This window comes from Mya arenaria, chromosome 8, assembly GCF_026914265.1.
Source record: "Mya arenaria isolate MELC-2E11 chromosome 8, ASM2691426v1".
NCBI classification, from domain to species: domain Eukaryota; kingdom Metazoa; phylum Mollusca; class Bivalvia; order Myida; family Myidae; genus Mya; species Mya arenaria.
Window position 1 is genome coordinate 236,560 of NC_069129.1, and position 24,463 is coordinate 261,022.

The 24,463-nt window shown below is 33.9% G+C and overlaps 3 protein-coding genes and 1 long non-coding RNA gene across 9 annotated transcripts; 2 read left to right on the forward strand and 2 right to left on the reverse strand.

The window, feature by feature from the left end:
• Window positions 1-444: 444 nt before the first annotated feature.
• LOC128242115 (uncharacterized) lies at window positions 445-3,002 on the reverse strand. Its single transcript, XR_008262542.1, has 4 exons — window positions 2,727-3,002; window positions 2,288-2,552; window positions 1,329-2,117; window positions 445-826 (listed from the first exon to the last, which is right to left on the reverse strand). It is a non-coding gene; the product is annotated as an uncharacterized LOC128242115 (long non-coding RNA).
• Window positions 3,003-3,746: 744 nt separating this feature from the next.
• On the forward strand, window positions 3,747-9,756 carry LOC128243838 (interferon-induced protein 44-like). Its single transcript, XM_052961808.1, has 6 exons — window positions 3,747-3,827; window positions 4,355-4,425; window positions 6,859-7,044; window positions 7,400-7,555; window positions 7,987-8,197; window positions 8,338-9,756. Exons 2-6 carry the CDS (start codon window positions 4,381-4,383, stop codon window positions 8,622-8,624), a joined length of 885 nt encoding a protein of 294 aa, XP_052817768.1. The 5' UTR covers window positions 3,747-3,827; window positions 4,355-4,380; the 3' UTR covers window positions 8,625-9,756.
• Window positions 9,757-12,091: 2,335 nt separating this feature from the next.
• On the reverse strand, window positions 12,092-18,301 carry LOC128243778 (myosin heavy chain, striated muscle-like). 4 transcript variants are annotated; one of them, XM_052961714.1, is made up of 8 exons: window positions 18,007-18,299; window positions 17,582-17,845; window positions 15,609-15,665; window positions 14,358-14,708; window positions 13,584-13,649; window positions 13,376-13,468; window positions 13,038-13,242; window positions 12,092-12,539 (listed from the first exon to the last, which is right to left on the reverse strand). In XM_052961714.1, the coding sequence occupies exons 1-8, from the start codon at window positions 18,100-18,102 to the stop codon at window positions 12,403-12,405; spliced, it is 1,269 nt and encodes a 422-aa protein (XP_052817674.1). In that variant the 5' UTR covers window positions 18,103-18,299; the 3' UTR covers window positions 12,092-12,402. The 4 variants fall into 4 exon arrangements, with proteins under 4 accessions (XP_052817674.1, XP_052817673.1, XP_052817676.1 ...); XM_052961713.1 differs by having other exon boundaries at window positions 13,584-13,652; window positions 18,007-18,295; XM_052961716.1 differs by lacking the exon at window positions 13,376-13,468 and having other exon boundaries at window positions 18,007-18,301.
• A 1,474-nt stretch (window positions 18,302-19,775) lies between these two features.
• LOC128243779 (interferon-induced protein 44-like) lies at window positions 19,776-23,450 on the forward strand. Of its 3 annotated transcripts, none has more exons than XM_052961717.1 (6): window positions 19,776-19,858; window positions 20,326-20,396; window positions 21,899-22,084; window positions 22,320-22,475; window positions 22,655-22,874; window positions 23,009-23,450. In XM_052961717.1, exons 2-6 carry the CDS (start codon window positions 20,352-20,354, stop codon window positions 23,293-23,295), a joined length of 894 nt encoding a protein of 297 aa, XP_052817677.1. In that variant the 5' UTR covers window positions 19,776-19,858; window positions 20,326-20,351; the 3' UTR covers window positions 23,296-23,450. The 3 variants fall into 3 exon arrangements, with proteins under 3 accessions (XP_052817677.1, XP_052817679.1, XP_052817678.1); XM_052961719.1 differs by lacking the exon at window positions 19,776-19,858 and adding an exon at window positions 19,901-19,923; XM_052961718.1 differs by lacking the exon at window positions 19,776-19,858 and adding an exon at window positions 20,029-20,054.
• Window positions 23,451-24,463: the final 1,013 nt, after the last annotated feature.

Here is a 24,463-nt window from a genome sequence, read left to right on the forward strand (position 1 = left end):
AGTATCCGCTGTATTACTACACAGAAACTACCCAAGAATAAAACATCAGTACATGCATACAGTCACTAAAGCACCAACTAGCTAGACAAGAATCACACAAGTTGACACGTACAGATACAACGCCAGAGGAGTAAAAAAATGGCCGAGGAGTTCCGAATACTCACTACAGTGCAATAGCTTGGTCGCCGAAACACCGTATAACACAAGAAACGTTCCGTACTTGTGGTTTATTGTATTACATTTTGACTGTGACTGGCAACGGATTTCTAGATCAATAATCAAGGTATTGAACCGCATATTGATACGTAAAGGGCAGTAGCTCACTATCAAGCAATTACTTGGTAGGTCATCGAACACCGAATAACACAAGAAACGTTCATTTCTTCTGGTGTATTGAATTACATTTCGAATCGGATTGTGGCAACGAATGTCTCAATCATTACACAGGATACTAAATGTTTAATATTCATCAACATTTATATCTATATACAATAAGCAATACATTTTGCCGCCAAAAACTAGGGTAAAGGAATTGATAAAATGGTTAGTCGAGGGAAGCGCAGTAACGCAACATGTTCAACAAAAACGGCATACAGAGAACAAACAGTCATAAACAAACACGTGTCATATATACCGTTAACAAGCCAATGCACATCATTGGGTGCTAAACAGCAATGGCTCAACACTCGTCAAGAGTTTAATTTGAAGGGCACATGAAGTTCTCTGGCCACTTCCGCATGTTTAAATGTATACATGTACACTTCCACTGGCGTCTTGCTGCCCGCCGTCTTGTGAAACATCACAAGAACCACCTTAGATCGGTGTTCTGAAAATGAAACAAATCAAGGCATTGCTTATTGTAATTTTAATACGAAATTCACGTTTCGTGAATACTCGTTTTGATTTAACTGTGCATAATGAATACTCATTTTCAGGAAATGCAATACAAGGCACTGCAGGATTTTGATGTATGTAAGTTATTTAAATATAGTATGAATGCACTGTGCTGATTGTGGTGTTTTGTGCTGTTCTTCCATGTTTCTTGTTTGATTTTTTGTTTTTATGTTCTATGTCTTTGGCGTTAGCCCAGTGCCATTAAACCGGGTTTATGTTTTTGCTGCTGAGCTTGTTTTTGAAGCTTTTCGCATAAATATTAATGTATAACAAACACTAAAACAGGGACACATTGTATGCATAAACACATTTACAGACCACACGCGCATCAACATATCGTCTCCAAGGGAGGCTTACACTATATCCAGTTTTCTTTCAGAAAATAGTTCAGTCTGCAAAATATTCTATTTCTGATTCATCCCACAAACATTTACCTGTTCCGTAGTCTGTCTATTGTTTGGAGGCGATGCTTTACAGTTTTGAGAGCGTTTCAGTGATATTTCTTTTGATCTTTTGTATTCTGTGTCCACTCTTGTTATTCTTTTCTTATACTTCTTTAAATCCTTTGTAACTCTTTCATGTATATCTTCTGTGTCTTTATATTTCCTTTTCGTTGACGGCGTTGTTCTTTTAGAAGTTTAATGGAATCCTCGTGCTCTTTTATTTTATCGCCATGTTTGTTCACCACGCTTTCCTTATGCGCCAATAGATGCTCCTGATCTTGAATAAGAACTTCAAACGCTCGGTGACCTCGCTTAAACTCGTCAATCTCCAGAGATAGTTCAGCCAGCAAGTCGAACGGATCAATGAATACGATAAACATTACAGGACATAACAGAACAGAATAGAAAGTATATTTATTTCAACGCATAATTATATATCTACATCAACGAAATAGGTTGTTAAAACCAAAGATCATTTCAGTTATTTAACTTTGTTTGGCGGTTGTCATTGAAATTTATTTTACAACCGTGTAGCCAGTAAAATTAATCAGTAATACTATTGAGAGTTCCTTGTATACTCTTATGATTCAGCCATATTCCGTTCGAATCTTAAATATTATATACATCGTGTTTGCTTAGAGCAAAAACACTACAACGTTATAAACTTTCTCTTAAGAAGGGGAATTATTATTGAGTATTGTTGAGATAAAGATGCATACGTCCCTTCGTAGTGTAATCGGGTTCGTGTTCACTTTGAGCTTCATCATCTGTCATGCTTGTCTGCACATAAAATTAAAATATATATTCTTTTCAATTGCTATTATTTCACGGAATTAGCATTAGGAAATTACATCGGAAGTCATAATTATAAATGTATCTGCATACTCCTATAAGCATTGTGTTTACACGTATGTTTTTTGTTCGGAACACTAGTTATGTAGTTAGCTTACCATTGATGTATCCTGTGACCCAGTATTATGTTGGTGTTTCTGTTGCTCTCTAAAGATACATGTTACATGTAAATGTAATTTCGTCATGGTGTTTATACGTTTCCTTCTGCTCTGATAATTCTTTTCCTAGTCTTGAAATTTGGTCCGCGAATTTCTTACCGTCGTCGACGAGGGAGCTGATACTTCATATCAGGTCAGTTTCTATCTCAATAGAGATTTCCTTGATAACATCGACTTGAGCAGAAGCAAAGGGTTGTGACGATGCCTTGAAATTCGGAAATATGTAATTTGTTATTAGGTTAATGACACGTTCAAGTGGACTTTATTTCTGTTACATCACATGAATACATTATACCACTCAAACCACTTAATTGATTAAGCACATCTTAAACAATTAATACTTGCTAAAGCATATGAAATACGTTGCAACAAAACTCACCACAGGAGTCTGTTCTTCAGTAGACGAGTAACCACCCATATTTCTTCATGTATGCGGGTTTCGTTTATTTATGTCACTATGTGGGCGTCTAGACATTGTTGCTAAATTAGATATCCCTTTCGCAGATCTATCAGGCCACTCAAACGTGTTTAGATTAATCAAACCGAAAGTCCATGTATCTGTGTACAATAAATCACAATCATATACGCAGTTCAAGTGGAAAAAAATATCTCTTTCTGTTTCGTAAAACCAGGAAGAAAAGTACAAATTCATGATAATGATACGCATGCGTGTAACATTTGTTATGAACTTAAGGGCCTACCACGACTATGTTTATGATAAATGTACAACAGATGTAAACAACATGATTTTTTTCAGAATACAGGACTTGGTAGAGAAATGTATCGGTATATTGATTAACCCAAAAATATATCAATTGTTATGAAACATTTTTTAAATGGATTCTACTCTTGAAAAAAATTTTTTTTACAAAGGCAGCATCAACATCAGTTACAAGGCATATTTCTCATTTCGACTTTAGATTTCGGATAGTTTTCAAATAACACATTTCGTAGCAATAACTCATAACAGTTTCCTGTTCTCAATTGAGTTCAACTGGAAGAGCATGAAAATGGGGATCTTAACGTTCCCCCTGATGTTGTTCCGCAACATTTATTTTCGTCTAGTCTTCCGTTTATAATGCAAGAGATAAAGACGCCATTGTTTATTTATATTTTGCTATGTAAGATAATCGCGAAGTCGTTTAACTTATGCTTAACTACGTTACAATTATAGGCTCTTTAACATTTGGTGAGGCTACCCCCAACCCCAATATATACGTTATAGACGTTTTATTCAAATTAGCTTAAACGAGTCAGTGTAACGTGGAGTCAAGCCAATATGCTGGCGTTGGCATAACTTTTTTACCCCCCACCCCATTAAATTCCTTAGTTAACTTAGGTATGATAGAACATAATACCTTAATAAAGTGCATTCTATTGTGTTGATTTTGTAACTGCGCACCCCCTTAATCCCAGACGCCAAAGCGATTCGAAAGTGACATTTGGTGTGCTGTAACACAATCTGGATAAAATTTATAAGGTATGTGTATAAGGTACAAATGACACTATGAATAAGTTTCATATATATATATATACGTCAAATAAGGTATGGTTAATTTACAATTGGATATATGTTGTCGAATGTTAAGTATGTCAATGCTAACATGAACATATTGCAAACAGTTGAACGATTTTGCTTACGAATCTCATAGAAATGGTATTAAGGTATCTGTCGTTGAAATCATAAGCACGAAACACAATAGTATTCATGCTTTGTAGTGATGTGTGCGTTTGCAACATGAATTAACTAACATGATTCATCGCCCCGTCTTGTCTTGTAGGCGGGTGTGTGTGTGTCAGAGGTGGTCAATGTAATCCATTTAAATATGTGACATTATTTATTGACAATAAATATATTTTATGTGTCAACTGATGATCAAATGGTAATCTATATAAACGGATTATCGTATTTGACCAGCATATTTTTTTCTAAAAATATATGAAACACTGATTTTCGGTGAAATTAATCATAATAAGAGTCTTATTTTAAAGGGTCAATTGTTTCAGATAAACAACGGAAGAATTGCATCAAGATGAGCACGCCATGGAGGGATATCAAATACGAGTCGTTTGAAAAGGTAAGTGATAAACATCATGAAAGGGACATTCTCATGTTAATACGGTCACATATCGATTTCTCTAAAATTCTGTTTTCAAGGGACGAATTTACTTATACGATGCCTATATATATCAAGTAAATTGACACAGGAAGTTAAAAGTGTGCATCCGATTTGGAATCTGGCTTGGTATCTTATGTTGAGAACTCACTTGATATTAACTAAACCCTTATTTGTTAAAAATAAAAAGCTTTATGTACACAAAACATTACTACAACGAGTGTTATCGGTAAACCGCGTCTTCAAAAGATAAGAGATAGCATAACAATGTAAAACAGAAAATAAAGAAAACATGACATGCTCAACAAATTATCATCAGAACAAACGAAATACAAAATATATAAAGCGTAATAAATAAATAAATAAATAAATAATAAGAAATAAAAATTAAAAAATCATTTTTAGAATGCTTAAGAATAACAGTAAGAGTAATATTATATGGTATTTATAATAAACCATTACTATCATCTGTATTATGCAACATAAATGGAATAAATATATTTTATTCTTATTTGTTTATTATTTATATCTCACTGGTCATATAAATCATATTATTGAGACAAAGAGATTATCTTCTCCAAAAATGTTAACTCTGAATGGTCCTGAGCCAATACACAAATACACAGGAAATTCAACCCCTACTGTGACATCAGATTGATAAAAAGGACATGCACAGCATGGAATTGACATGGCACATAAGTGCAGTTTGACTTTTTATAAAGAGAACGGTACAATCTGCATGCAAAAGAAAATTAAATTTCATAAATACACCATAATCAGCATCACTCAACTGTTTAAAGCAAATGAAGTCCTTGACGTGTAGAATAGTAAATCGTTCAAAACTAATAAAAAGTAATATAAACAATTTGACAAAGAGTTCCACTTCGCGAAAACCTGCACTACGTTTAAATGCTTTAGAAAATACATGAAACTATTTGGCATTACCTTAGGTATTATGTAGAACTCTCGTAATGCTACTGTCAATTTTCAAACAGAGGTTTCAATAAATGTAAACTTTTAAAACGACTGACTTACAATGTTCATTGTTCTTTAAATCGATATCATTCAGAAATGTCTACATAAGGCAAATACATTTACATGTGTAATGTTCGACACCAAAGAAGGCCAACAGCTAGACCCCTTCAGAGAAAAGCATGTTCGACATTGAAAGGGTTCAATGGTCTTAATTTACAGTAAATTCTCAATCCACCCGGAGCCCGGGCTTTGCTTATTTGCATATTACCACCCAAGTAAACATATGTATTATGAACGTACTTCCGGTGTGTGTATATCACGTGATAAATTGCATCATAAATGCTACGTCGGAAGGCAATATTTTACTTCGAATAAAGACTTAAAACAAAGATAACTTCACTCTTCCTTTACCATTTTAAACGAAGCATTGCGCAGTCTACGCCGCTTACGGAGCCCCGCCTTCGGCGTTTTACCAGAGTTTGATTGAGAGTTTAGTCTTTTAAACACTTCGACAAACCCTTTCACAATACGGCCGTCTGACGGAGCACTGTCAAAACATTATTTTGGAATCGGGTTTGTCGAAGTGTTTGATGAAACAAATTACCTTATCAAACTCCGGTAATAAAACGAAGGCGGGACTCTGAAAGCGGCATAGACTGCCATTTGTTTGATTTAATTTGGTGTTGTAAACAAAAGTTATCTTTGTTTTAAATGTTCATTTTAAGCAAAATGTTGCCTTCGGACGTAGCATATATGACGTAATTTATCACGTGGTATACACACTGGTCTATAACGGAATATTTTACTATGAACGCACATCCGCCCACCGCGGACCGTTATATTACTTTCCCCGTCGAGAAGAATCGTCCCGAGTCTTTGCCTGGGAATCTCGTGGGTAAGGCAACTCCGATTCGACAGTTGTCAACATCCCACCGCTGCCACCATTTGTAACGTGCGAGCCTAACAAGACCAACAGATCCCTTCAAAGAAAACCATGTGAAGGGGTCCACTGGTCTTTATATACAGTATATTTTCAATCAACAAGGAGCCCGGGCTTTGCTAATTTGCATATTACCATTCAAGTAAACATACGTACTTCGAACGTACTTCCGTCCATAACGGAATATTATAATATGAAAGCACATCTGCCTACAGCGGACCGTTAAACATGGAAACACAGGTTTATTTTGTTAAACATATTATGGTTATTTTTAATTCTGAATAAGATTTATCTTTAAGAAGGAGATACTTAAGTATAAGGTGTTTTTTGTAATTGTTTTGATAAGTGACGGAATATCAGAAGATATCGCTGATCAAATCGCGCAAGTATATAATTCAATTGAAAGTTGATGAATTAAGTTTCCACAAACATATGATCACATTGTAAAATGACCCAATATCAAGTTTTGTATATTTAAGGCAATAGATCCCCTGAAAGAAAGTATCAGCGCTATCCAAGCAAAACGTCTCAACGTTGTCCTTGTCGGGCACACCGGTGCAGGGAAATCCTGCTTCATCAATTCCATCTGTTCAATTTCTCGAGGAAGAATTGTCAATGTGGCTTCCACGAGAAGCTCAACTTCCGGAGATGTTGGAACCTACAAGGTAGTTGAAATCTGTACTTTTGAACGAAAATATTCAAACTACGGGGGAAAGCTCAGTTGCCTAATATTTAAAGAGCATGTTTAGATACACTCAGTTCAAGACCAAACAGACACAATGAATTTCAAGTTTTCGTTACAAAAGGCCATGCAATTTCTTTTGCAATACACGGATATTTGTACAGGTCATTTCATGTTCTCAATTTAAAGTATGTTCTTCGTAAAGAGAATACCAAAGATTCTGGTTCATGGTTCTTATTATGAAACATGTATTAAAACTGATTAGAAAATTTGCATTAGGATAACAATTTAGTTAATAAATAGTATGCACAGTATATTTTGCATATTTCTAATTTCAGTTAACTCTGATAAAGTCAAAAACGGATGAGCTTCTCCAGAATGTTTTCTTGTATGACACGATGGGATTCACGGAGACGTTTGATGACGACGAAAAGGGGATAGGCAACGAAGACTTACGGGATGTTTGCCTTGGTCGACTGAAAAAGGGATACACTGTTAGTAAACTGCTATTTTTAAACTTAAAAAATACACAAAGGCTGGCGTTAAGTGTTATGTAACGGCTGTAAAAAGTTGTCCCGTGCTTTGGTCACAGTGTAGTCATATATTTTCTGACTTGATGGATCATTGAATATGTCTTAATGACTCTTGTAAATAGAATATCTCTTAAGCTAGGGTGCTAGTTGGCACTGGCAGTTTTGCCGCATTTTATTGCTGTCGGTGAACAGTTTTGACGAAATCGATACTTCTATTTCCAACTTTGGTTGTAACCTGTGCTTCAGAAGAATTTTATTTCCAGATTATATTTTATATGAACAATGTTTTATCGTTCTTTACTAATAAATATTTATATCTATGTTTTACTTAACTTATTATATCCCGGATATTTCGATATTTCGATATTTCTAACGTCAATTTTTTGTTCTAGTTCGTAAGCAAAGCAGATGGCGGGAAAAATGACACCGTCAAAAATACGTCGAATGCAGAGGAGCCAGAAGTTCTGGTTGCGGCAGCGGAAGACAACGATGCGAGGAAACCACACTGCGTCGTTTTCGTCGCCAGCGCAGAGACACTTACACAGGATACTGACACAGTCATTCAGAAGAAACTCCGGAAACTCTACACATATGTGCCTCAGGGTATGTTTAGAAGTCGCGCAGTTGGAACGCAAAATTTACGTATCGTTTTATAGTTTAAAAGTGATTATAAAACTATATTTTGCCACGTGCGTTTTATTGTTTATATATCTAAATGAACATGACTTAGCGGTTTGTTTCAGACGTAGCCAAAATCGCCGTTATCACGAAGCTCGACCGGATTTGCGATGACGTACATAAAGATATTAAAAATATCTTTACAAGTAATGAAGTACAGAAAGCAGTAAAACGAGCTGAAGAAGTGTTTGGTCTGCAAGAAAACCAGGTTTTCCCCATCGTCAACTTCGTGTCCGAAATGGACGTTGAGAATGATAAATGTGTGCCAATTCTGTACGCATTGAAGTTTAATTTCAGTTCCGCACTCGACAGGTATGAAGAGAGGGTCGATATCTCGGACGAAGATGACTAAAATGTGTGAAATATTCATTTATGGAACGGAAAATGTACCCGCGTTTATTAATTAATAATTACCTCCCTAAATATACGTATACTCGAAAACACAATTATTCTTTATCAAGTCACTACACATAGTCAAAAAACTTTAAAACGCATTTTCATCTCATCACAATGTATACTACCCTTAAGGACCAATATCTAAATGTCACGATTTCAACCTTTTTTAATTTGAATCAATTTGGACACAATAAAGACCTATCACAACATGTATGTTTTGGTCATTTAGTGAAAAAGGGAAATAAAAAATAATTAATTAAGGAAATAAATCATATTGAACATCTCAAAACGGTCTTGTTAGGCGAGTATTAAAGTTGAGTCTAAATAAAGCTGATACATATTGGATATAAAATATATCAGAAATGTTTGCAACTGAGCTTGTTTATGTAGCTTTTCGCATAAATATTTCTATCTGGTTGATAAGTGAACTAAGTAGCTGTGATGTCGTATTTTTGCCACGCAAATTTCTCAATAATAAAAACCACTGTGGTGTTTGAAACAAATGTTCTAATGTATATTTTCACTATTATTTTTATTTTTAACAAATAATCAAGTAATACTTTATGTCAATTATGTACAGATGGCAATTTCGCCTTTTTATATGAATAAAAGTTCGGAATTGTCCTATCCTTTACCAGTGTTCCTATTTTACCTATGTTTGAATTTCACAAACACTTCCGTGGTTTGCCTCTAAGCAGGGTTTATCTACTGAGCTGGTCAATGTAGTTTTTATGGTATTCTTAAGAATCATAAATTTTTTGTTTTTTGTGCGAAATAAAACAAATTTTGCATGTACTTTCATATTTATCATATCTTATCATAACATACATCTCAGGCACAAACAATTATTTTCAATCTATTGCAAATTTAAGTAGCTGAAAACGAGCCTTTTGAACATACCCTGTGTTCCGAAACTTTGTTATCTTCGTCGAAGAGAAAATTGATCGTTCACATCCACTCAGATCCTGTTTTTGCTTGGCGAAATTCCTAGAAAAATTGAAATTGGAAAATCGTTTATAGGCCAATGAAAGTTTCACCAGGACTATGAATCTATTTTAAACTACGAATAAACACTAGAGCTAGAGAAATTTTATCTTAAATAATTCAATCTTGCTATCTCAAGTTGTAAAACTTACCAGAGTAGCCTGTTCTTCGGCAGACGAGAAATTTCTTATGATTCTTGATTAATGCTGGTTATGTTTATTTGTTGTCACTTTGTGAATGTGTAGACATGGTTTCTCAATCGCAGCTCTATATTGACATTTAAAGGTGTTTTAATTAAATAGCACATGCATGCTTTTTTGGTAAATTAACGCACATTAAACAAACAAGAGCATGAAGCTTCGAAGAGAGCTTAAAACGTGTACTTAACTAACACACCAAACTACAGAAGCGCTCTATTCTACAGTAGTGCGCCAAACTACAGAAGTGATTCAAAACACATTCTCATTTCTTTGTGCGAATAAGACATAAGACATTGGGTCTTATTAGGCTGATCCATTCGCAGGAACGAAATTAGGCCCACATTATTATTTTAACGTAGCATTTACAAAACAATCATAAAATTGAATGACTCAATTATCAACTGATAAGGTTCCACTTAAAAACAACAAAAATACATGTTTTAATCGATTTGAATTAACAAAAACAATTATAAGAGAAATGTCGTAACTGCGTAAGGTCATCAATACCACGCGAGTGTTTACATATCATTCGACGGTTGAAGTTTAAAAAGACCGTTAGTCAGTGTCACTGTCCATTTCAATGGTGAGATTCGCTTTCGAGCTGTTAGCACACGGAAATTTTGTCATGGATGTGATGGGTATGCACATGGATATTACCTCATAAGAACACTAAAATGTTGTATAATGTTGTAAAATCCACCAGAAACAGCAAACACTTAATATCGTGGACAGACGAGGTAGTCTAGAGGCGCTGTTGGGTTCCTTCGACTCCCCCCAAAAAACGATTTGTACTTCCTTGTCGATCTTGTCCAACTAAGGTACTTAAGCTTAGATAGTTTTTAGATATTGACAAGTCTCCATACAAACATATATTATAATATGTATTTACATGTATAATTATATTTCGTGCCCGTTAACATTGGCCATTATACTAAGGTATATACTTGACATATAGAGATAGGTACTAAGAGTGAATTCAGGTGAACCTAATAAGATGCTTCTACATCAGCATATATATCACTGGTAATCTGTTAATTATCACTATAACAATTAAGTATTTTCAAAATAACGTTGTTGATTTGTACAACATCTATACTTGAAGGCGTGAAGCTTGAAGGCGTGAACATAACTTAAGATCTCTAAGGCTTATATTTGACTTTTGATTACTGGTATTGTCCCTGTAGTTTTCATTGCATTATTGATACCTTATTTATTTGAGTGGGAATAATATGACATTGTTTCTGTGCGTATCCGTAATGCCAGACGTTCAAAAGATTCGAAAATAGGCACTGAGTGTGCAGTAAATGAGTTTGATAAATGGTTATGAGCTACGTACATAACGTTAGAATGGTCAAATTCAATTTAGATAAAGATTATTATTTATGGCTAGGTCAAATAACATTTACTTACCAGAATAAAAATTGGATACAAATTGTAAAATGTTAATTCGGTCAACATTAACAGGAACACATGTCACCATGTGAACGGTCATTCTTACGATTTTGACAAAAAGTGATTAGGAATATGTCGTTCAAATTCATAAGCACGGTCCACAAAACTATATGCTTCGCTGTGCTAGTAAATTGCAATAAATATGAATCGCTCCGCCCGTCGGTTGTTGTGTTTTTTGAAACGGTCAAAGTGAGCTTTAGAAAACGATAATTAAAGAATGGAGGTTCTTAATGTTGTTCTCATCGGGCACTTTCTGTTTCATCAATTCAATCTGTTTGATTCCTCGAGGAATATTTGCCAATGTGACATCAACGAGAAACGATCCATGTAGCCAAATAATTAAAAGACCCTGTTCAGAGACATTATCAAAATAAGCTACTCAAGGTTGTGCAGTTTCGAGAAATTTGGGACTGTACAACATTTTGTATCTTTCATGATTTGAGTATTGGAGTTACTTTGACCTTAATTCGGGTAGTATTTGTGTTATTACAACATTCGCTATAACCAGATTTAAACATTGATGTATTTTATGTGTCTACTTCCTTTTGAAACAGTGTGTCGTCTCTCTTGTAAATATTTGGGTGTGTGCCTTTATACAATACCTTGTATTACTTCACAGAAAACTACCCAAAACCAAATATCAGTACATGTATACATTAACTAAAGCACCAACCAGATAATCAGGAATCAGACAAGATGACACACCAAAATACAACGCCACGGCAGTCTCTCACTATCATGCAATAGCTTGGTCGGTCATCAAAAAAAACGTATAACACAAGAAACGGCCAGTGCTTGTGGTTTATTAGAAAATTTATTTCGAATGGGATGGGTAGCGAATTTCTTAAATTTTTTTCGACATATTGAACCTCAGATCGAATGTTTGATAAATATTGATTACCATTACAATGAACTCACGCCAAACACTCGTGTAATGCACTCTATAGAATTGTACCTAGAGTGAAGCGCATGGAGGATGCATGCTTTCAACAAAAACGGTAAACAGAGAACAAAGGGATCAACAATTAAATGTCATATACACCGTTTGCAAGACTGTGCATGTAACTTTGCTACAACACAATTTCTCGTCACTCAATGTCAAGAGTTTAATTTAAAGGGCACATGAAGTTCTCTGGCCACTTCCGCATGTTTAAATGTATACATGTAAACTTCCTGTGGCGTCTTGCTGCCCGCCGTCTTGTGAAACATCACGAGAAACACCTTTGATCGGTGTTCTGAAATACAAAACAAATCAAAACATTGATCTTTGTAATGTTACTACGAAACTCACGTTCCGTGATACTCGTTTTGATTAAACTGTGCATTAAGAATACACGTTTTCAGATATTCAATACAAGCTACTACATGAGTTTGATATATGTAAGTTACCACAAGTGTCAACAATACTCAGGAAACCACATGTCCCTCCATAAACCAAACATATTAAAGTATAGCGTATATTGAATGTAAATTAAGAACATACATCATTTAAATAACAAGGTTAAGTCAGCTGAAACATCTGCACTTCAGACGAACTAACATATCGGCATTGCGTCGGGATTTGTAAAATAGTTTTGTATTCTTTCGTTTAAGGTTTATAAGGTCATTGTGTTTGACCTTTACTCATTCCCACTACAAAACGTGATCGGCACTTCTGTTCAGATTGTTTTAGCATGCTTGTATCTATTGCAATATTGAAATTTTAGCGTCATTTATTTTGTTCTGTTTCTAACCTTTAGGAATCTTGTCCAAAGCCATATTTGAGTCACTCTCTACTCTAAGTGTACACGTTCCAAACACCAGAATTCTGTCAAAGGCTGAAATTCCTCTGGTAGGGGAGTATTCATGCATACTGACTCCAATTACATCTTCTTTAAGAATGTCTATGAATTCGTCGAAATAATTATGATCTGCTGTTGAATTGAAAAAGCCGAGTTTCTGAAAATGATTTTAAAAAATTACAAATTTAATATTTTATAAAAATGAAAGTGACTAGTGTTTAGTAAAATACAGATTTTGAAAAAATATTCAACAAGCAAATCCAAGAAAAATCTTACACCGCTCTTTTTACCTCGCTCTTTATTGATTGAAATGCTTGTGTTAATTCCTTATTGAGTACAAATGCATACTTCCATGTCTTCTTTTGAACTGGTTTTGGTTGGACCTACAAATGTGGTATCAGAACAATTAACATTATCCCAATCGCCACCGTGGTCATCATTATTCCTATTTTTATAATAATTGTTATTATGATGAATATTTACGACGTGAAAACCCACCTTTATGCTAGGAATAATATCTTTTGTCTTCACTGATTCTTGGGTGTTTCTTGCCATTTCGGTATTCTTCTGAAATTAACAGAGCCATGTTATACCATAGCTATATTTCTAATAAACGTATCGTCTATAAGTAAATGTAAGAATACAACCAAGTAGCCATGTTATATCATAGCTATGTTTCTTATAAACGTATCGTCTATAAGTAAATGTAAGAATACAACCAAGTAGCCATGTTATATCATAGCTATATTTCTTATAAACGTATCGTCTATAAGTAAATGTAAGAATACAACCAAGTAGCCTTACAATGTTACCGAGTATTGCTAGCGATATAATATTTCTCCACCTGCTTCGTAACAATAGATCGACTATTTTTAAATGATGTATAACTAGGGTGCAAACTGTTTGAATCAGGCTAGAAAGGATCCATTTTTTTCTGTTGAACGAAGAAATTCGTACTATATTTTGGTCATATAAACCGCAATTTTGTGTGACAAAAATAAATTTACATGCATAATCGCCTAATGCCTTTCTAACCACATACCAAGTGTTATGAATGTAGCTTTTATAATCTTTGAGTTATACAGTGTTTACGTGTAAAGGCACAAGGCAAATGTCTCACAAATACTAAAGCAGGGACACACATACTGTAGATAAGTAACACATACAGAACACACGGATCAACATATCGACACAAAAGTATGCTTACAAAATAATAAGTTCATTTTTGTCTTTTACATATTCTATTTTCTGATTCATATGACTAATATGTACCTGTTCCGTCTGTATGTCGATTGGAGGAGATGGTTTACAGTTTTTGGTGTGTTTCAGGGATTTTTTATTTGATTTTTTGTTTTCTGTATCTATTTTTGTTATTCTTTTCCCATATGTATTTAAGTCTTTTTGTAGCGATTTTATGTATATTCTCTGTGTCCTTATGTTTCCTTTTCGTTGCTTGTGTTGTTCTTTTAGAAGATTAATGGATTCCTCATGCTCTTTGATTTTATCGCCATGTTTGTCCACTTCGGTCTCTATACGCGACAATATATGTTCCTGATCTTTAATAAGAACTTCAAATTGCTGGTGATTACGCTTGAGTTCGTCTATCTTTGTGGACATTTCGACCTACAAGTCAAACAAATCAATCAATACGATCAAGAGGTCAGAACAGAACAAAATAGAACACATTTTTTGCAACACATAACGTAAATTCTATATTAATTAATAGGTTGTCATAAAACATGCTTGTTAAAATTATTTAACATTTGCTTTGCGGTTGTCATTGAAATTCATTTTAGATCTATATAAATAAATATACATATATAACCAGAAAAACAATCAGTAATGTTATTGAGTTAGTAGTAATATAGTCTAATATTAACATTCCCCTAGTCATTTGTGTAGATAAAACTTGCCGTTCATATGGTATAACACGCAGGGAGTAATGACGCCAATGTTAACTTCAATATTGAGCTCCGATTAGATGAGTGCGACCTCATTTGACCAATGATATACGACGTTACCAAAATCAGCTATTCTTTTATACAAACGTATGTTGTCGGTTGCTCTTCTTTAAGAACAAATACTTAATAGTAGAAGATACGGCTGATTTTTAATAGAAATAAATATTTTTCTTGCGATTATGCTGTATGAAAGCTCAAGTGTAAAGGCACAAGGCAAATGCCTGACAAATACTAAAGCAGGGACATGTACTGTAGATAAGTAACACATACAGACCACACGCATCAACATATCGACCAAAAGGTACAATATAATACAATATAATAAGTTGGAGGAGACGGTTTACAATTTTGAGTGCGTTTCAGGGATTTTTCATTTGTTTTTTTTTTGTATTCTGTATTTTTTTTTTGTTATTCTTTCCGCATACGTCTTAAAATATTTTTGTTGCTCTTTTTGTATACTTTCTGAGTCTTTATTTTTCGTTATCATTAAATATGTAAATAAGTGGGCTTCTGTTGCTTTGTTCTGTTTAACCACACAGTTTTCAATCAGATACATACGTACCGTCGTAGAAGGATCTTCTTCGTGTTCACTTTGCGCTCCATTGTCTGGCTTGTTCGTCTGTAAAACCGTAAGCCAGATAAATGTAAAAAAGATGGCCAAGATATCACGTAATAAGCATAAAGAAATTAATTTATAATTTTCATTTTAGTTTTTTTTTATCTTCTTTGTGGGCTTTAAAGGAAGAGTACAGTACTGTTAAGACCAAACTTGACAGTAAGTGCACTTCTTGTGCACTCTCAGTTCGACAGAGGTGAACTTCGTAGTGCACTAGGGTAAGACTTAAAGACTAGATTAAATATATTTTTTACTAATTTTGTTTAAGAGAAGAGGTGTAAAAAGATAGAAAATAGTTTATATTTTTTACATTTCGTGTTGCAACGGCATTATAAACTAAAATACTATTTCTTAAGGACACTTTTTATCATTTGTTAATCAAATTGTTAAGAGTAGGGATGTAAACATATATGTTTGTTTCTTACCATTTTAATAATGTACATCTTATAAAGTGAAAAGACTATGTGCAGATTTTTTAACAAACATAAAATTGAAATTGGTAGATAATGAAATTATGCTTCTTTTATTAGTGTTATTTTTTAATTATTGACCATGCACATCATGTATTTTAACATCAATAGAAAGTTACAATAGGAACTCGTATGCATTGTAAGCCTGGTTTATGGGTGGATGCATAGGATAATTCCCTTTTGTGACCTTTTAAATGTCATCATAGCAGGGTTCCTGATGCTTCCTGTGTATTGTTTATTGGCTCTGACCTATTGGGGCTAACACTGTAACAAGGGGTAATCTCATAACAAAAGTTTGAAGCTTTTTTATCATTTTGCTGAAATTCAATTAATTTTAATGCCTGGTTTGTGGGTCATTTGGTAGGATAATCCCCTTCTGTGCTCTTTTTAATGAAACTCTGTTATTTGGTTTATGGGTCAATAAAAATAAGGGTTCACACTTTTAGATAATCTCTTTCAAAACATTTAATTCAGCTTATTTATCATTTCACAGAATTTAAAAATATATATTCATAATTATTATGGACTATAAACTACACCATACAATATTAAATACACCAATCGTAAACAATGAAAAATGCTTGTTTTTTCTGTCTGTCAGAGTTTGAAGAAGATCAATAGGAATCGATGGGGGCCATTCAATATACAATTAGGCTTTCAAGATGTTTATTTAAAAGTAATGAATAAATCATGAATATACATAACATCTATACAGTTTAGTGACAGACAATTGCAATATCATTTAGACTGGTATTTATAAACATTTTGATGAAATTATAATGTAATGCATATGAAAAATAGCCTTCGCTACTAGTTTTATAACATTCTAATTAAGGCAAGGTCTATTTTTCAACACTGCATGCATTTTTATTTTTAAATTACAATTACTTTTTTCTATCCTGAACAATGTTTTTGGATTTACAGTTTGAATATAAAAGTGCTGTTCACTTATATACGTAGGATTCAGAATTAATTTTGTAATCACTTAATGACTAATAAAATGTCTGAATTATTATGTAACACTCCTATTTTAAAACAATGGCTTAAAAATAAATTCATTGTATGTATTCAAGAAATGTTTTATTCTTTTTTCATCTACATTAAAAGTAAAAATTGACAAAAATGGCCAGTAAATGACTGGTAGAAACCCCTTGTCTTTATTTAATGGCCCAGTAAAATGGCTTATCATAAAGTCATCAATAAATACTAAAATATTTTATCACAATTTAAACTATGAACTGGTAGAGGAAATGATCTTATCAGTAATAATAAATCAATATAGTTAGGCCAATTTGCGTGGACCAGAAAAATCAATACCGGTTTATCTAATAAACTATAGACTACATTATTTTATCCCTAGTGCACATCTTGTTCACTAAGAGTGCACTCAAAGTACACAAGGGTGTTCAGTTTGGTTTTAACAGTACTGTATATATCAAGCAAACTAACCGCTGATTTCTCCCCTGAACCAGTGAAATTTTGCTCTTGAATAACACGTTTAATGCGTTCCGCCGTCGTAATTATTTCGTCATGTTTCGTCATATACGTCTTCTTCAGCTCTAATAATTCTTCTTCTAGTCTTGAAATGTGTTCCGCGACCTTCATATGGTCGTCAACGAGCGAGTTTATAGTTTCAATCCAGATAGGTCCTATTTCTATAGAAGAATCCCTGGAAACATTGGATTGAGCAGAAGCTAACCGTTGGGACGATTTCTGAAAATTCGAAAATGTGTAATTAGTATGTAAGGCACATGACTGTAATTTTTCGTACCATCAATACATTATATAACATTCGCGCTAGATTAGGTACATATTTAACAAATAATACTTGCAATGTAAAGTAGATTAAGTCAAAATATAGTTATAAAACTTACCACAGTAGCCTGTTCTTCGGCAGAGAAGAAATTCCCCATATTTCTTGATGTATGCTGGTTTCGTTTCTTCGTGTCACTATGTGGGCGTCTAGACATTGTTGCTAAATTAGATAACCATTTCACAGATTTCTCAGGACTCTCACACGTGGTTAGATTAATCAAACCGAAAGTAATATTCCATGTACTTGCTTAATTGTGTAAAATAAATCACATACATATGCGCACTTCAAGTGCAAAAACAAACCTCTTTCGGTTTCGTAAAACCAGGAAGAAAAGTAAGATTTCATGATAACGATACGCATGCGTGTAACATTTGTTATGAGCTTAAGGGCCTACCATAACTATGTTTATAATAAATGTACAGTAGATTTAATCACCATGAATTATTTTAAGAATACAGGACTGTGTAAGGTAAAGTATCATTTTATTGATAAACAATATCACATAGGATTTAAATGATAATGAAACACTTTTAAATGGACTGTATGCGCGTTTTCTCTTTTGTTCTCTAGAAGCAAGCACATGCATTCTTTTTTATTCTACTCCAATGTATTGCCATTTGATTGAAAATATTTCCCAAGAGGCAGCCCTCACATCTGTTAGAAGGCACACTTCTTATTAAGTCAGCAGTTATGTTACACAACTCTAAATTTCTGATAGATAACAAATAATAGATTTCGTATCAATAGCTTTCATAAAATTGTCCTTGCCGCAATGCCTTCGGAGAGTAGGGTGGGTGGATCTAAACGTTTGTCTGATACACGTCATGACGTCATTGTTTATTTGAATATTACACTCCGGTTAAATTAGCGCAACGTCATTTAAATAAGGGTACATGGCGTTACAACTATCGACTATCCATTTATACGAACGGATATTATTGTTAACAATAAATGCTAGGTGCAGAACAATTCAATAATTTTGAATCATAATGAACAATTATCTTAAATGTAAAAGTATTCGCAGGTTGTTGTTTGTTCATTCTGTATAAACGCAATAAGGGCACACTTGATTTGGATTCAGCTCGAACACACGAAAAAATACCCAATTGTTACACACCGAGCAGTGTTTGCGCGGGACACTAAACTGTTCATTTCGATTGAATACCACACCATGAAAATGAATCCCCCATATTGTTTTTATTCAAATGGTATCTTAACAAGCCAGAGAACAGTGGGGTCGAGCCAACATGCAGGCGTGAGCATAACTTAAAGAATACATATACATACGTATGTGTAAAACTACAGAAACAAGCTCAGTAGCCAAAAGTTGAACAACAACCCCGTTTAATGGCACAGGGTAAACGCCAAAGACATGAAACACCAAAACCAAACATCACAAACAAGAAACATGGAACAACAGCTCAAAACTCCACAAACAGCACAGTGCATATATACTATATGAAATAAACTAGGTATGTTTATCAACGAGTGTTAGATACCGCCTTGGAACGGTCAATAAAATGTTAATCGGGGGTTTAAACCAGTTTACGTACACAAAACTCACTCTTATCCCAACAATCCTGAATAAAGAAAAAAGGTAAATCTTATCAAAGTATGCATTAACACTATATTATATATATATATGTGTGTCCACATGGGCTATGGCCTTCTGGATATTCTGTCAATAAATTTTAAATCTTGAATTAACTTGAGGTAACTTAGTAATAAAACAAATAATAGTAAACTAATGTAACCCCAAATATTAAATGATTCAATGATAAAATTTGATAAGAGAAGTATGTTTATGCGACCGAGTCTAAGGTTGATATTGTAATGGCGCGCCCCCTTAATGTCAGATTCGAAAGTAGGCATTGTGTGAACAGTTATTGCATTTGGATACCATTATTTAGGTATGTATACAACGATATATTGACACTGTGAATCAGTTCACTCAAAATTAGATGAATATAATTAGGTAAGGTATGGTCAATCAACATTTACTCATCATAAAAATATATATGTCAGCAAATGTGTAGCACTCTCGCGCAACCTCGTGCCAACGAGAGTGACTAAGTATAAATTATCATCACGTTCTTCACAATTGCAGTAAAATATATAATGTTTAAACTATGTAGTATTCCAACTCTAACAGAAAGTTATTATCAACACTTAATTAGTTATACTTACGATTGTATACACTATCATTAAGATATATGTCGTATAATTAATCAGCACCAACCAAAAATTATATATGCAGTGCCTATATTTTTATACAAATGACGCATCGCTCAACTACGCTTTTTCTGAAAATATAAGATTTGATTTTCGGAAAAATGAGTCATCGAAAGGGTTGATTTTAAAGGGTTTACTGTTTCAGATAAACAACGAAAGAATTGCATTAAGATGAGCACGCCATGGAGGGATATCAAATACAAGACGTTTGAAGAGGTAAATGATAAACATGCTTAAAGGGACATTCCCATGTTTATATGGTCAGATATCATTTTCTTTCATTTTTGTTTTCATGTACGATGCAAATGGTGAAATGTCGAAAGAAGTTAAAAGTAAGAATCATATTGGCAATTCAGTTTTGTTTCTAAATATGTATCAATGTTAAGAAGTCACTTGATCATGCTTGTGTTTTATTCATACTCGTGGCCCACGTGGTCATGAGAGATAACTCAAGATAATAAGTATACGGTAAATGAAAAACATTAAGTTCAACAAATAAGCTTCAAAACAAAACAAAATATGCCAAGCCAAATCAATATAGATAAAAAGTACAAGGAATGAAAAATGGTATGATTCAATAAAGATTCAGCATAATGGCTCTTTAAGCCTTTTTATCAGCTATTGTTATAACAGTCATACACATTTATGTTCCTTAGTTGAAAATGTTAAGATTATGATAAAGATTGTGATTGACATTTTCTAGAGAAATAAAGAAAGAAAGAAAGAAAGAAAGAAAGAAAGAAAGAAAGAAAGAAAGAAAAACGTTTAATCAAAGAAATATCCTACACAATTCATATTTGAAATAGGCCAACATGACCCGTGACCAAATTAATGTAAAACCATAACTTATATACATGAATGGCGAAACAAAATCATGAACAGGTTAATTTATATCGCTAAAGTTTGAAAAACTATATCTATAGAATTTCTATTATGAAATATATATCTACTGTGTATCTATGAACGGTATAAACGCAATACGTTAATTGTTTATGATTTGTTGATAAGTACTAAAGTAACCTTTATTCTCTTTATGTACAAATAACCTTAAAATTGAATTGCTAGTTTAGACTGAGGTTTAAAGGGACTATCTCCTTGCTTGTAAAAAGCACTTTTTACAAAAACAAATATTATGAAATTCAGTGGGTTAAATAATTTAGAGTGTTAAAACTAAGATTCTGACAACTCGAACTCAACAAATGTTGATATTTGCTAAAATATTGTCTTTGGAGACCCCAAGTTTGAAAACCACAAGGTTGTGCATGATGTTACCAACGTATTTAATTAAGGTTTCTTGTATTGAATAAGTACTTGTGACCGAGTTGTTATGTGGTGTTTCCCGACTTCAGCCAGATTGTATTTACTTTGTTTTATTTTCTGCAATTTCCGTATCAAGTAAAATAATTATAAAATAAGTGTTTTCAGATGGATTACCGGATTAACTCATGTTTGGTCAAAAGACATGAGCGAGTCCCTTAGAATAGATCTATGAAATTCAAAAATCAAGCTTTTATTTAAAATGCAGCATAATTGTCATAGATATAAACATCATAAATAATAATTGATGTATATACACTCTTAAGAAATTACCCATGCAATTGCATACTTATCATACATATAAAGGCATACTACGGATCACGTTATTTCAAAATATGGTAATAGATACGAGAGGTAAATGACAAACATGAATCGCTTGAACGGTATTTTGTACATTTAAGGCAATGGTTGGCCTGAAAGAAAGTATCAGCGCCATCCAAGCAAAGCGTCTAAACGTTGTCCTTGTTGGGCACACCGGTGCAGGCAAATCCTGCTTCATCAATTCCATCTGTTCCATTTCTCGAGGAAGAATTGTCAATGTGGCTTCCACGAGAAACGCAACTTCCGGGGATGTTGGAACATACCAGGTACTAGTAATTAAGATCTGTACTTTGAATGAAGTTTCTTAGTTATAAGGTTATAATATTTGTTCAGGTAATTTGATATTTTCGAAAATCAGTTCTTTGCAAATTGAAAACCATATCTTTTTTGTGCTTATTATTGAATATATATTTTAATAAATTAGAATTTGGAATCATTATAACAGTAATGTTAATACGTGCAAAGGGTTTTATACGTTTGTGCATGAATCCAATGTTTCAGTTAACTCTGATTAAATCAAAAACGGGTGAGCTTCTCCAGAATGTGTTCTTGTATGACACGATGGGATTCACGGGGACGTTTGATGATGACGAAAAGGGTATAGGCAACGAAGACTTACGGGATGTTTGTCTCGGTCGACTGAAAAAGGGACACACCGTAAGTCATAATTATATATTGTTTTTGTAAGTCATAGTTATTATTGAAATACTTCTATGTTTTATAAATGAACGGTCGTTCTTTTCTCATGAATGCATCTTATCAAAAATGTATAAGCGGAAAATTAGGCAATATTTTTTTCTCTTTATGATATGTTTTACCCCATTATTTGGCTTTAGTTCGTGAGCAAAGCAGACGGTGGAAAACAGGTCACCACGAAAGAGACGTCCGCTTACCATTCGTCAAATGCAGAGGAGCCAGAAAATCAGTGTGCGGCAGACAACGATGCGAGGAAACCACACTGCGTCGTTTTCGTCGTTAGCGCAGAGACACTTACACAGGATACTGACACAGTCATTCAGAAGAAACTCCGGAAACTATACACATATGTGCCTCAGGGTAGGTATAGATGCCGCGCAGTTGGAACTTATACCTTACATAATTTTTTTTATGTTTTGATCAAAGTTGTTATATTAACACTGTATTTATGCAACATTCGTGTTTTATTAACATGACTTAAATGTTTGTTTCAGATGTAGCCAAAATCGCCGTAATTACGAAGCTAGACAGGATCTGCGATACTGTGCATAAAGATATTAAAAATATCTTCACAAGTAATGAAGTACAGAAAGCAGTAAAACGAGCTGAAGAAGTGTTTGGTCTGCAAGAAAACCAGATTTTCCCTATCGTCAACTTCGTGTCCGAAATGGACGTTGAGAATGATAAAAGTGTGCCAATTCTGTACGCACTGAAGTTTATTCTCAGTTCCGCACTCGACAGGTATGAAGAAAGGGTCGACATCTCGGACGAAGATGATTAAAAGCGTGTGGAAGATTCATTCATTGAACGAACAATATGCCTGCGTTCATTAACTTTAGAATTACCTTCATAAATATGTGTTTACTCGAAAGCATATTATCTTTTATAAAGTCACTATGTATAGTCATTTTTAAAATAAAACGCATTGCCTTATCACATCACAAGAATGCTGCCATAAAGCATCTATATCTTAGTTTCACGATCATCTACTTTTATATAAGTTTGAACCGTTTCGGACACAATAAAGATTCATCACAACAAGTAAATTTTGGTCGTTAATTGATAAAGGCAATTGAGAACTTAAAATAAGGGAATTAATAGTAGTATAATAATTGGTATTTCGCGGCCATTTTGTTTGGTGGTTTGGTGGTTTTGTCGGTGGTTCCATTGTTTACGCATGCGCAAGTTTGAAATTGACTTTCGCGGCCATTTTGTTTGGTGGTGCGGTGGTTCTGTCGGTGGTTCCATTGTTTACGCATGCGTACGTATATGTTTTGGCGGACAATTTTCAAAGTTTAACTCAACCAACATTGAGCGGGAAGACAATGGTATCGATTTCGCGCGTTAGCGGTCATATTTGGCGATTTTCCGCTTTTAGCGGTTATGTTTAACCATTGTTTAAAATCCAAGACAAAGGGTCATTGTTTAACTGGGTCTCCATTGATTATCAGTATTAATCTTTTTGCGATTGAAGTTGGCAGCCATTGTTTTACCGGCTAATATGAGTTATAATTTGACACCATATGACTCAAACAGGAGAATGTTTGATTCCTTTTGGGATGAGAATGGTAATATGTTACCCTGGAACGATAGTGAAGCTCGTTGTATATATTTGTGAGTTAAGGAGAGTCATCAGAAAATGGTAACTCTTTTAAGACAAACTAACCATTTTCAAACCATAGTTGATCAGTACAATAGCCATCAAGAGATTGAAGAATATCCGGATAGATGTAAATTCATTCCCTTTTTAACCGCATATACAGGACTTAAAGACGAGTCCATAGTACGAGAATAATCAACGTCCAAGACATTTTTTTTTTTTTGATTGTCAATAGTGGTATATAACAAACCGAACAAATTGGATATTGTAAGTCTGTGCTTTAACAGTTGTCTAAAGTGTTTAAAAAATACAAAAAATGGCTCAAGCTCAGATACGTTTTTCTAACGAG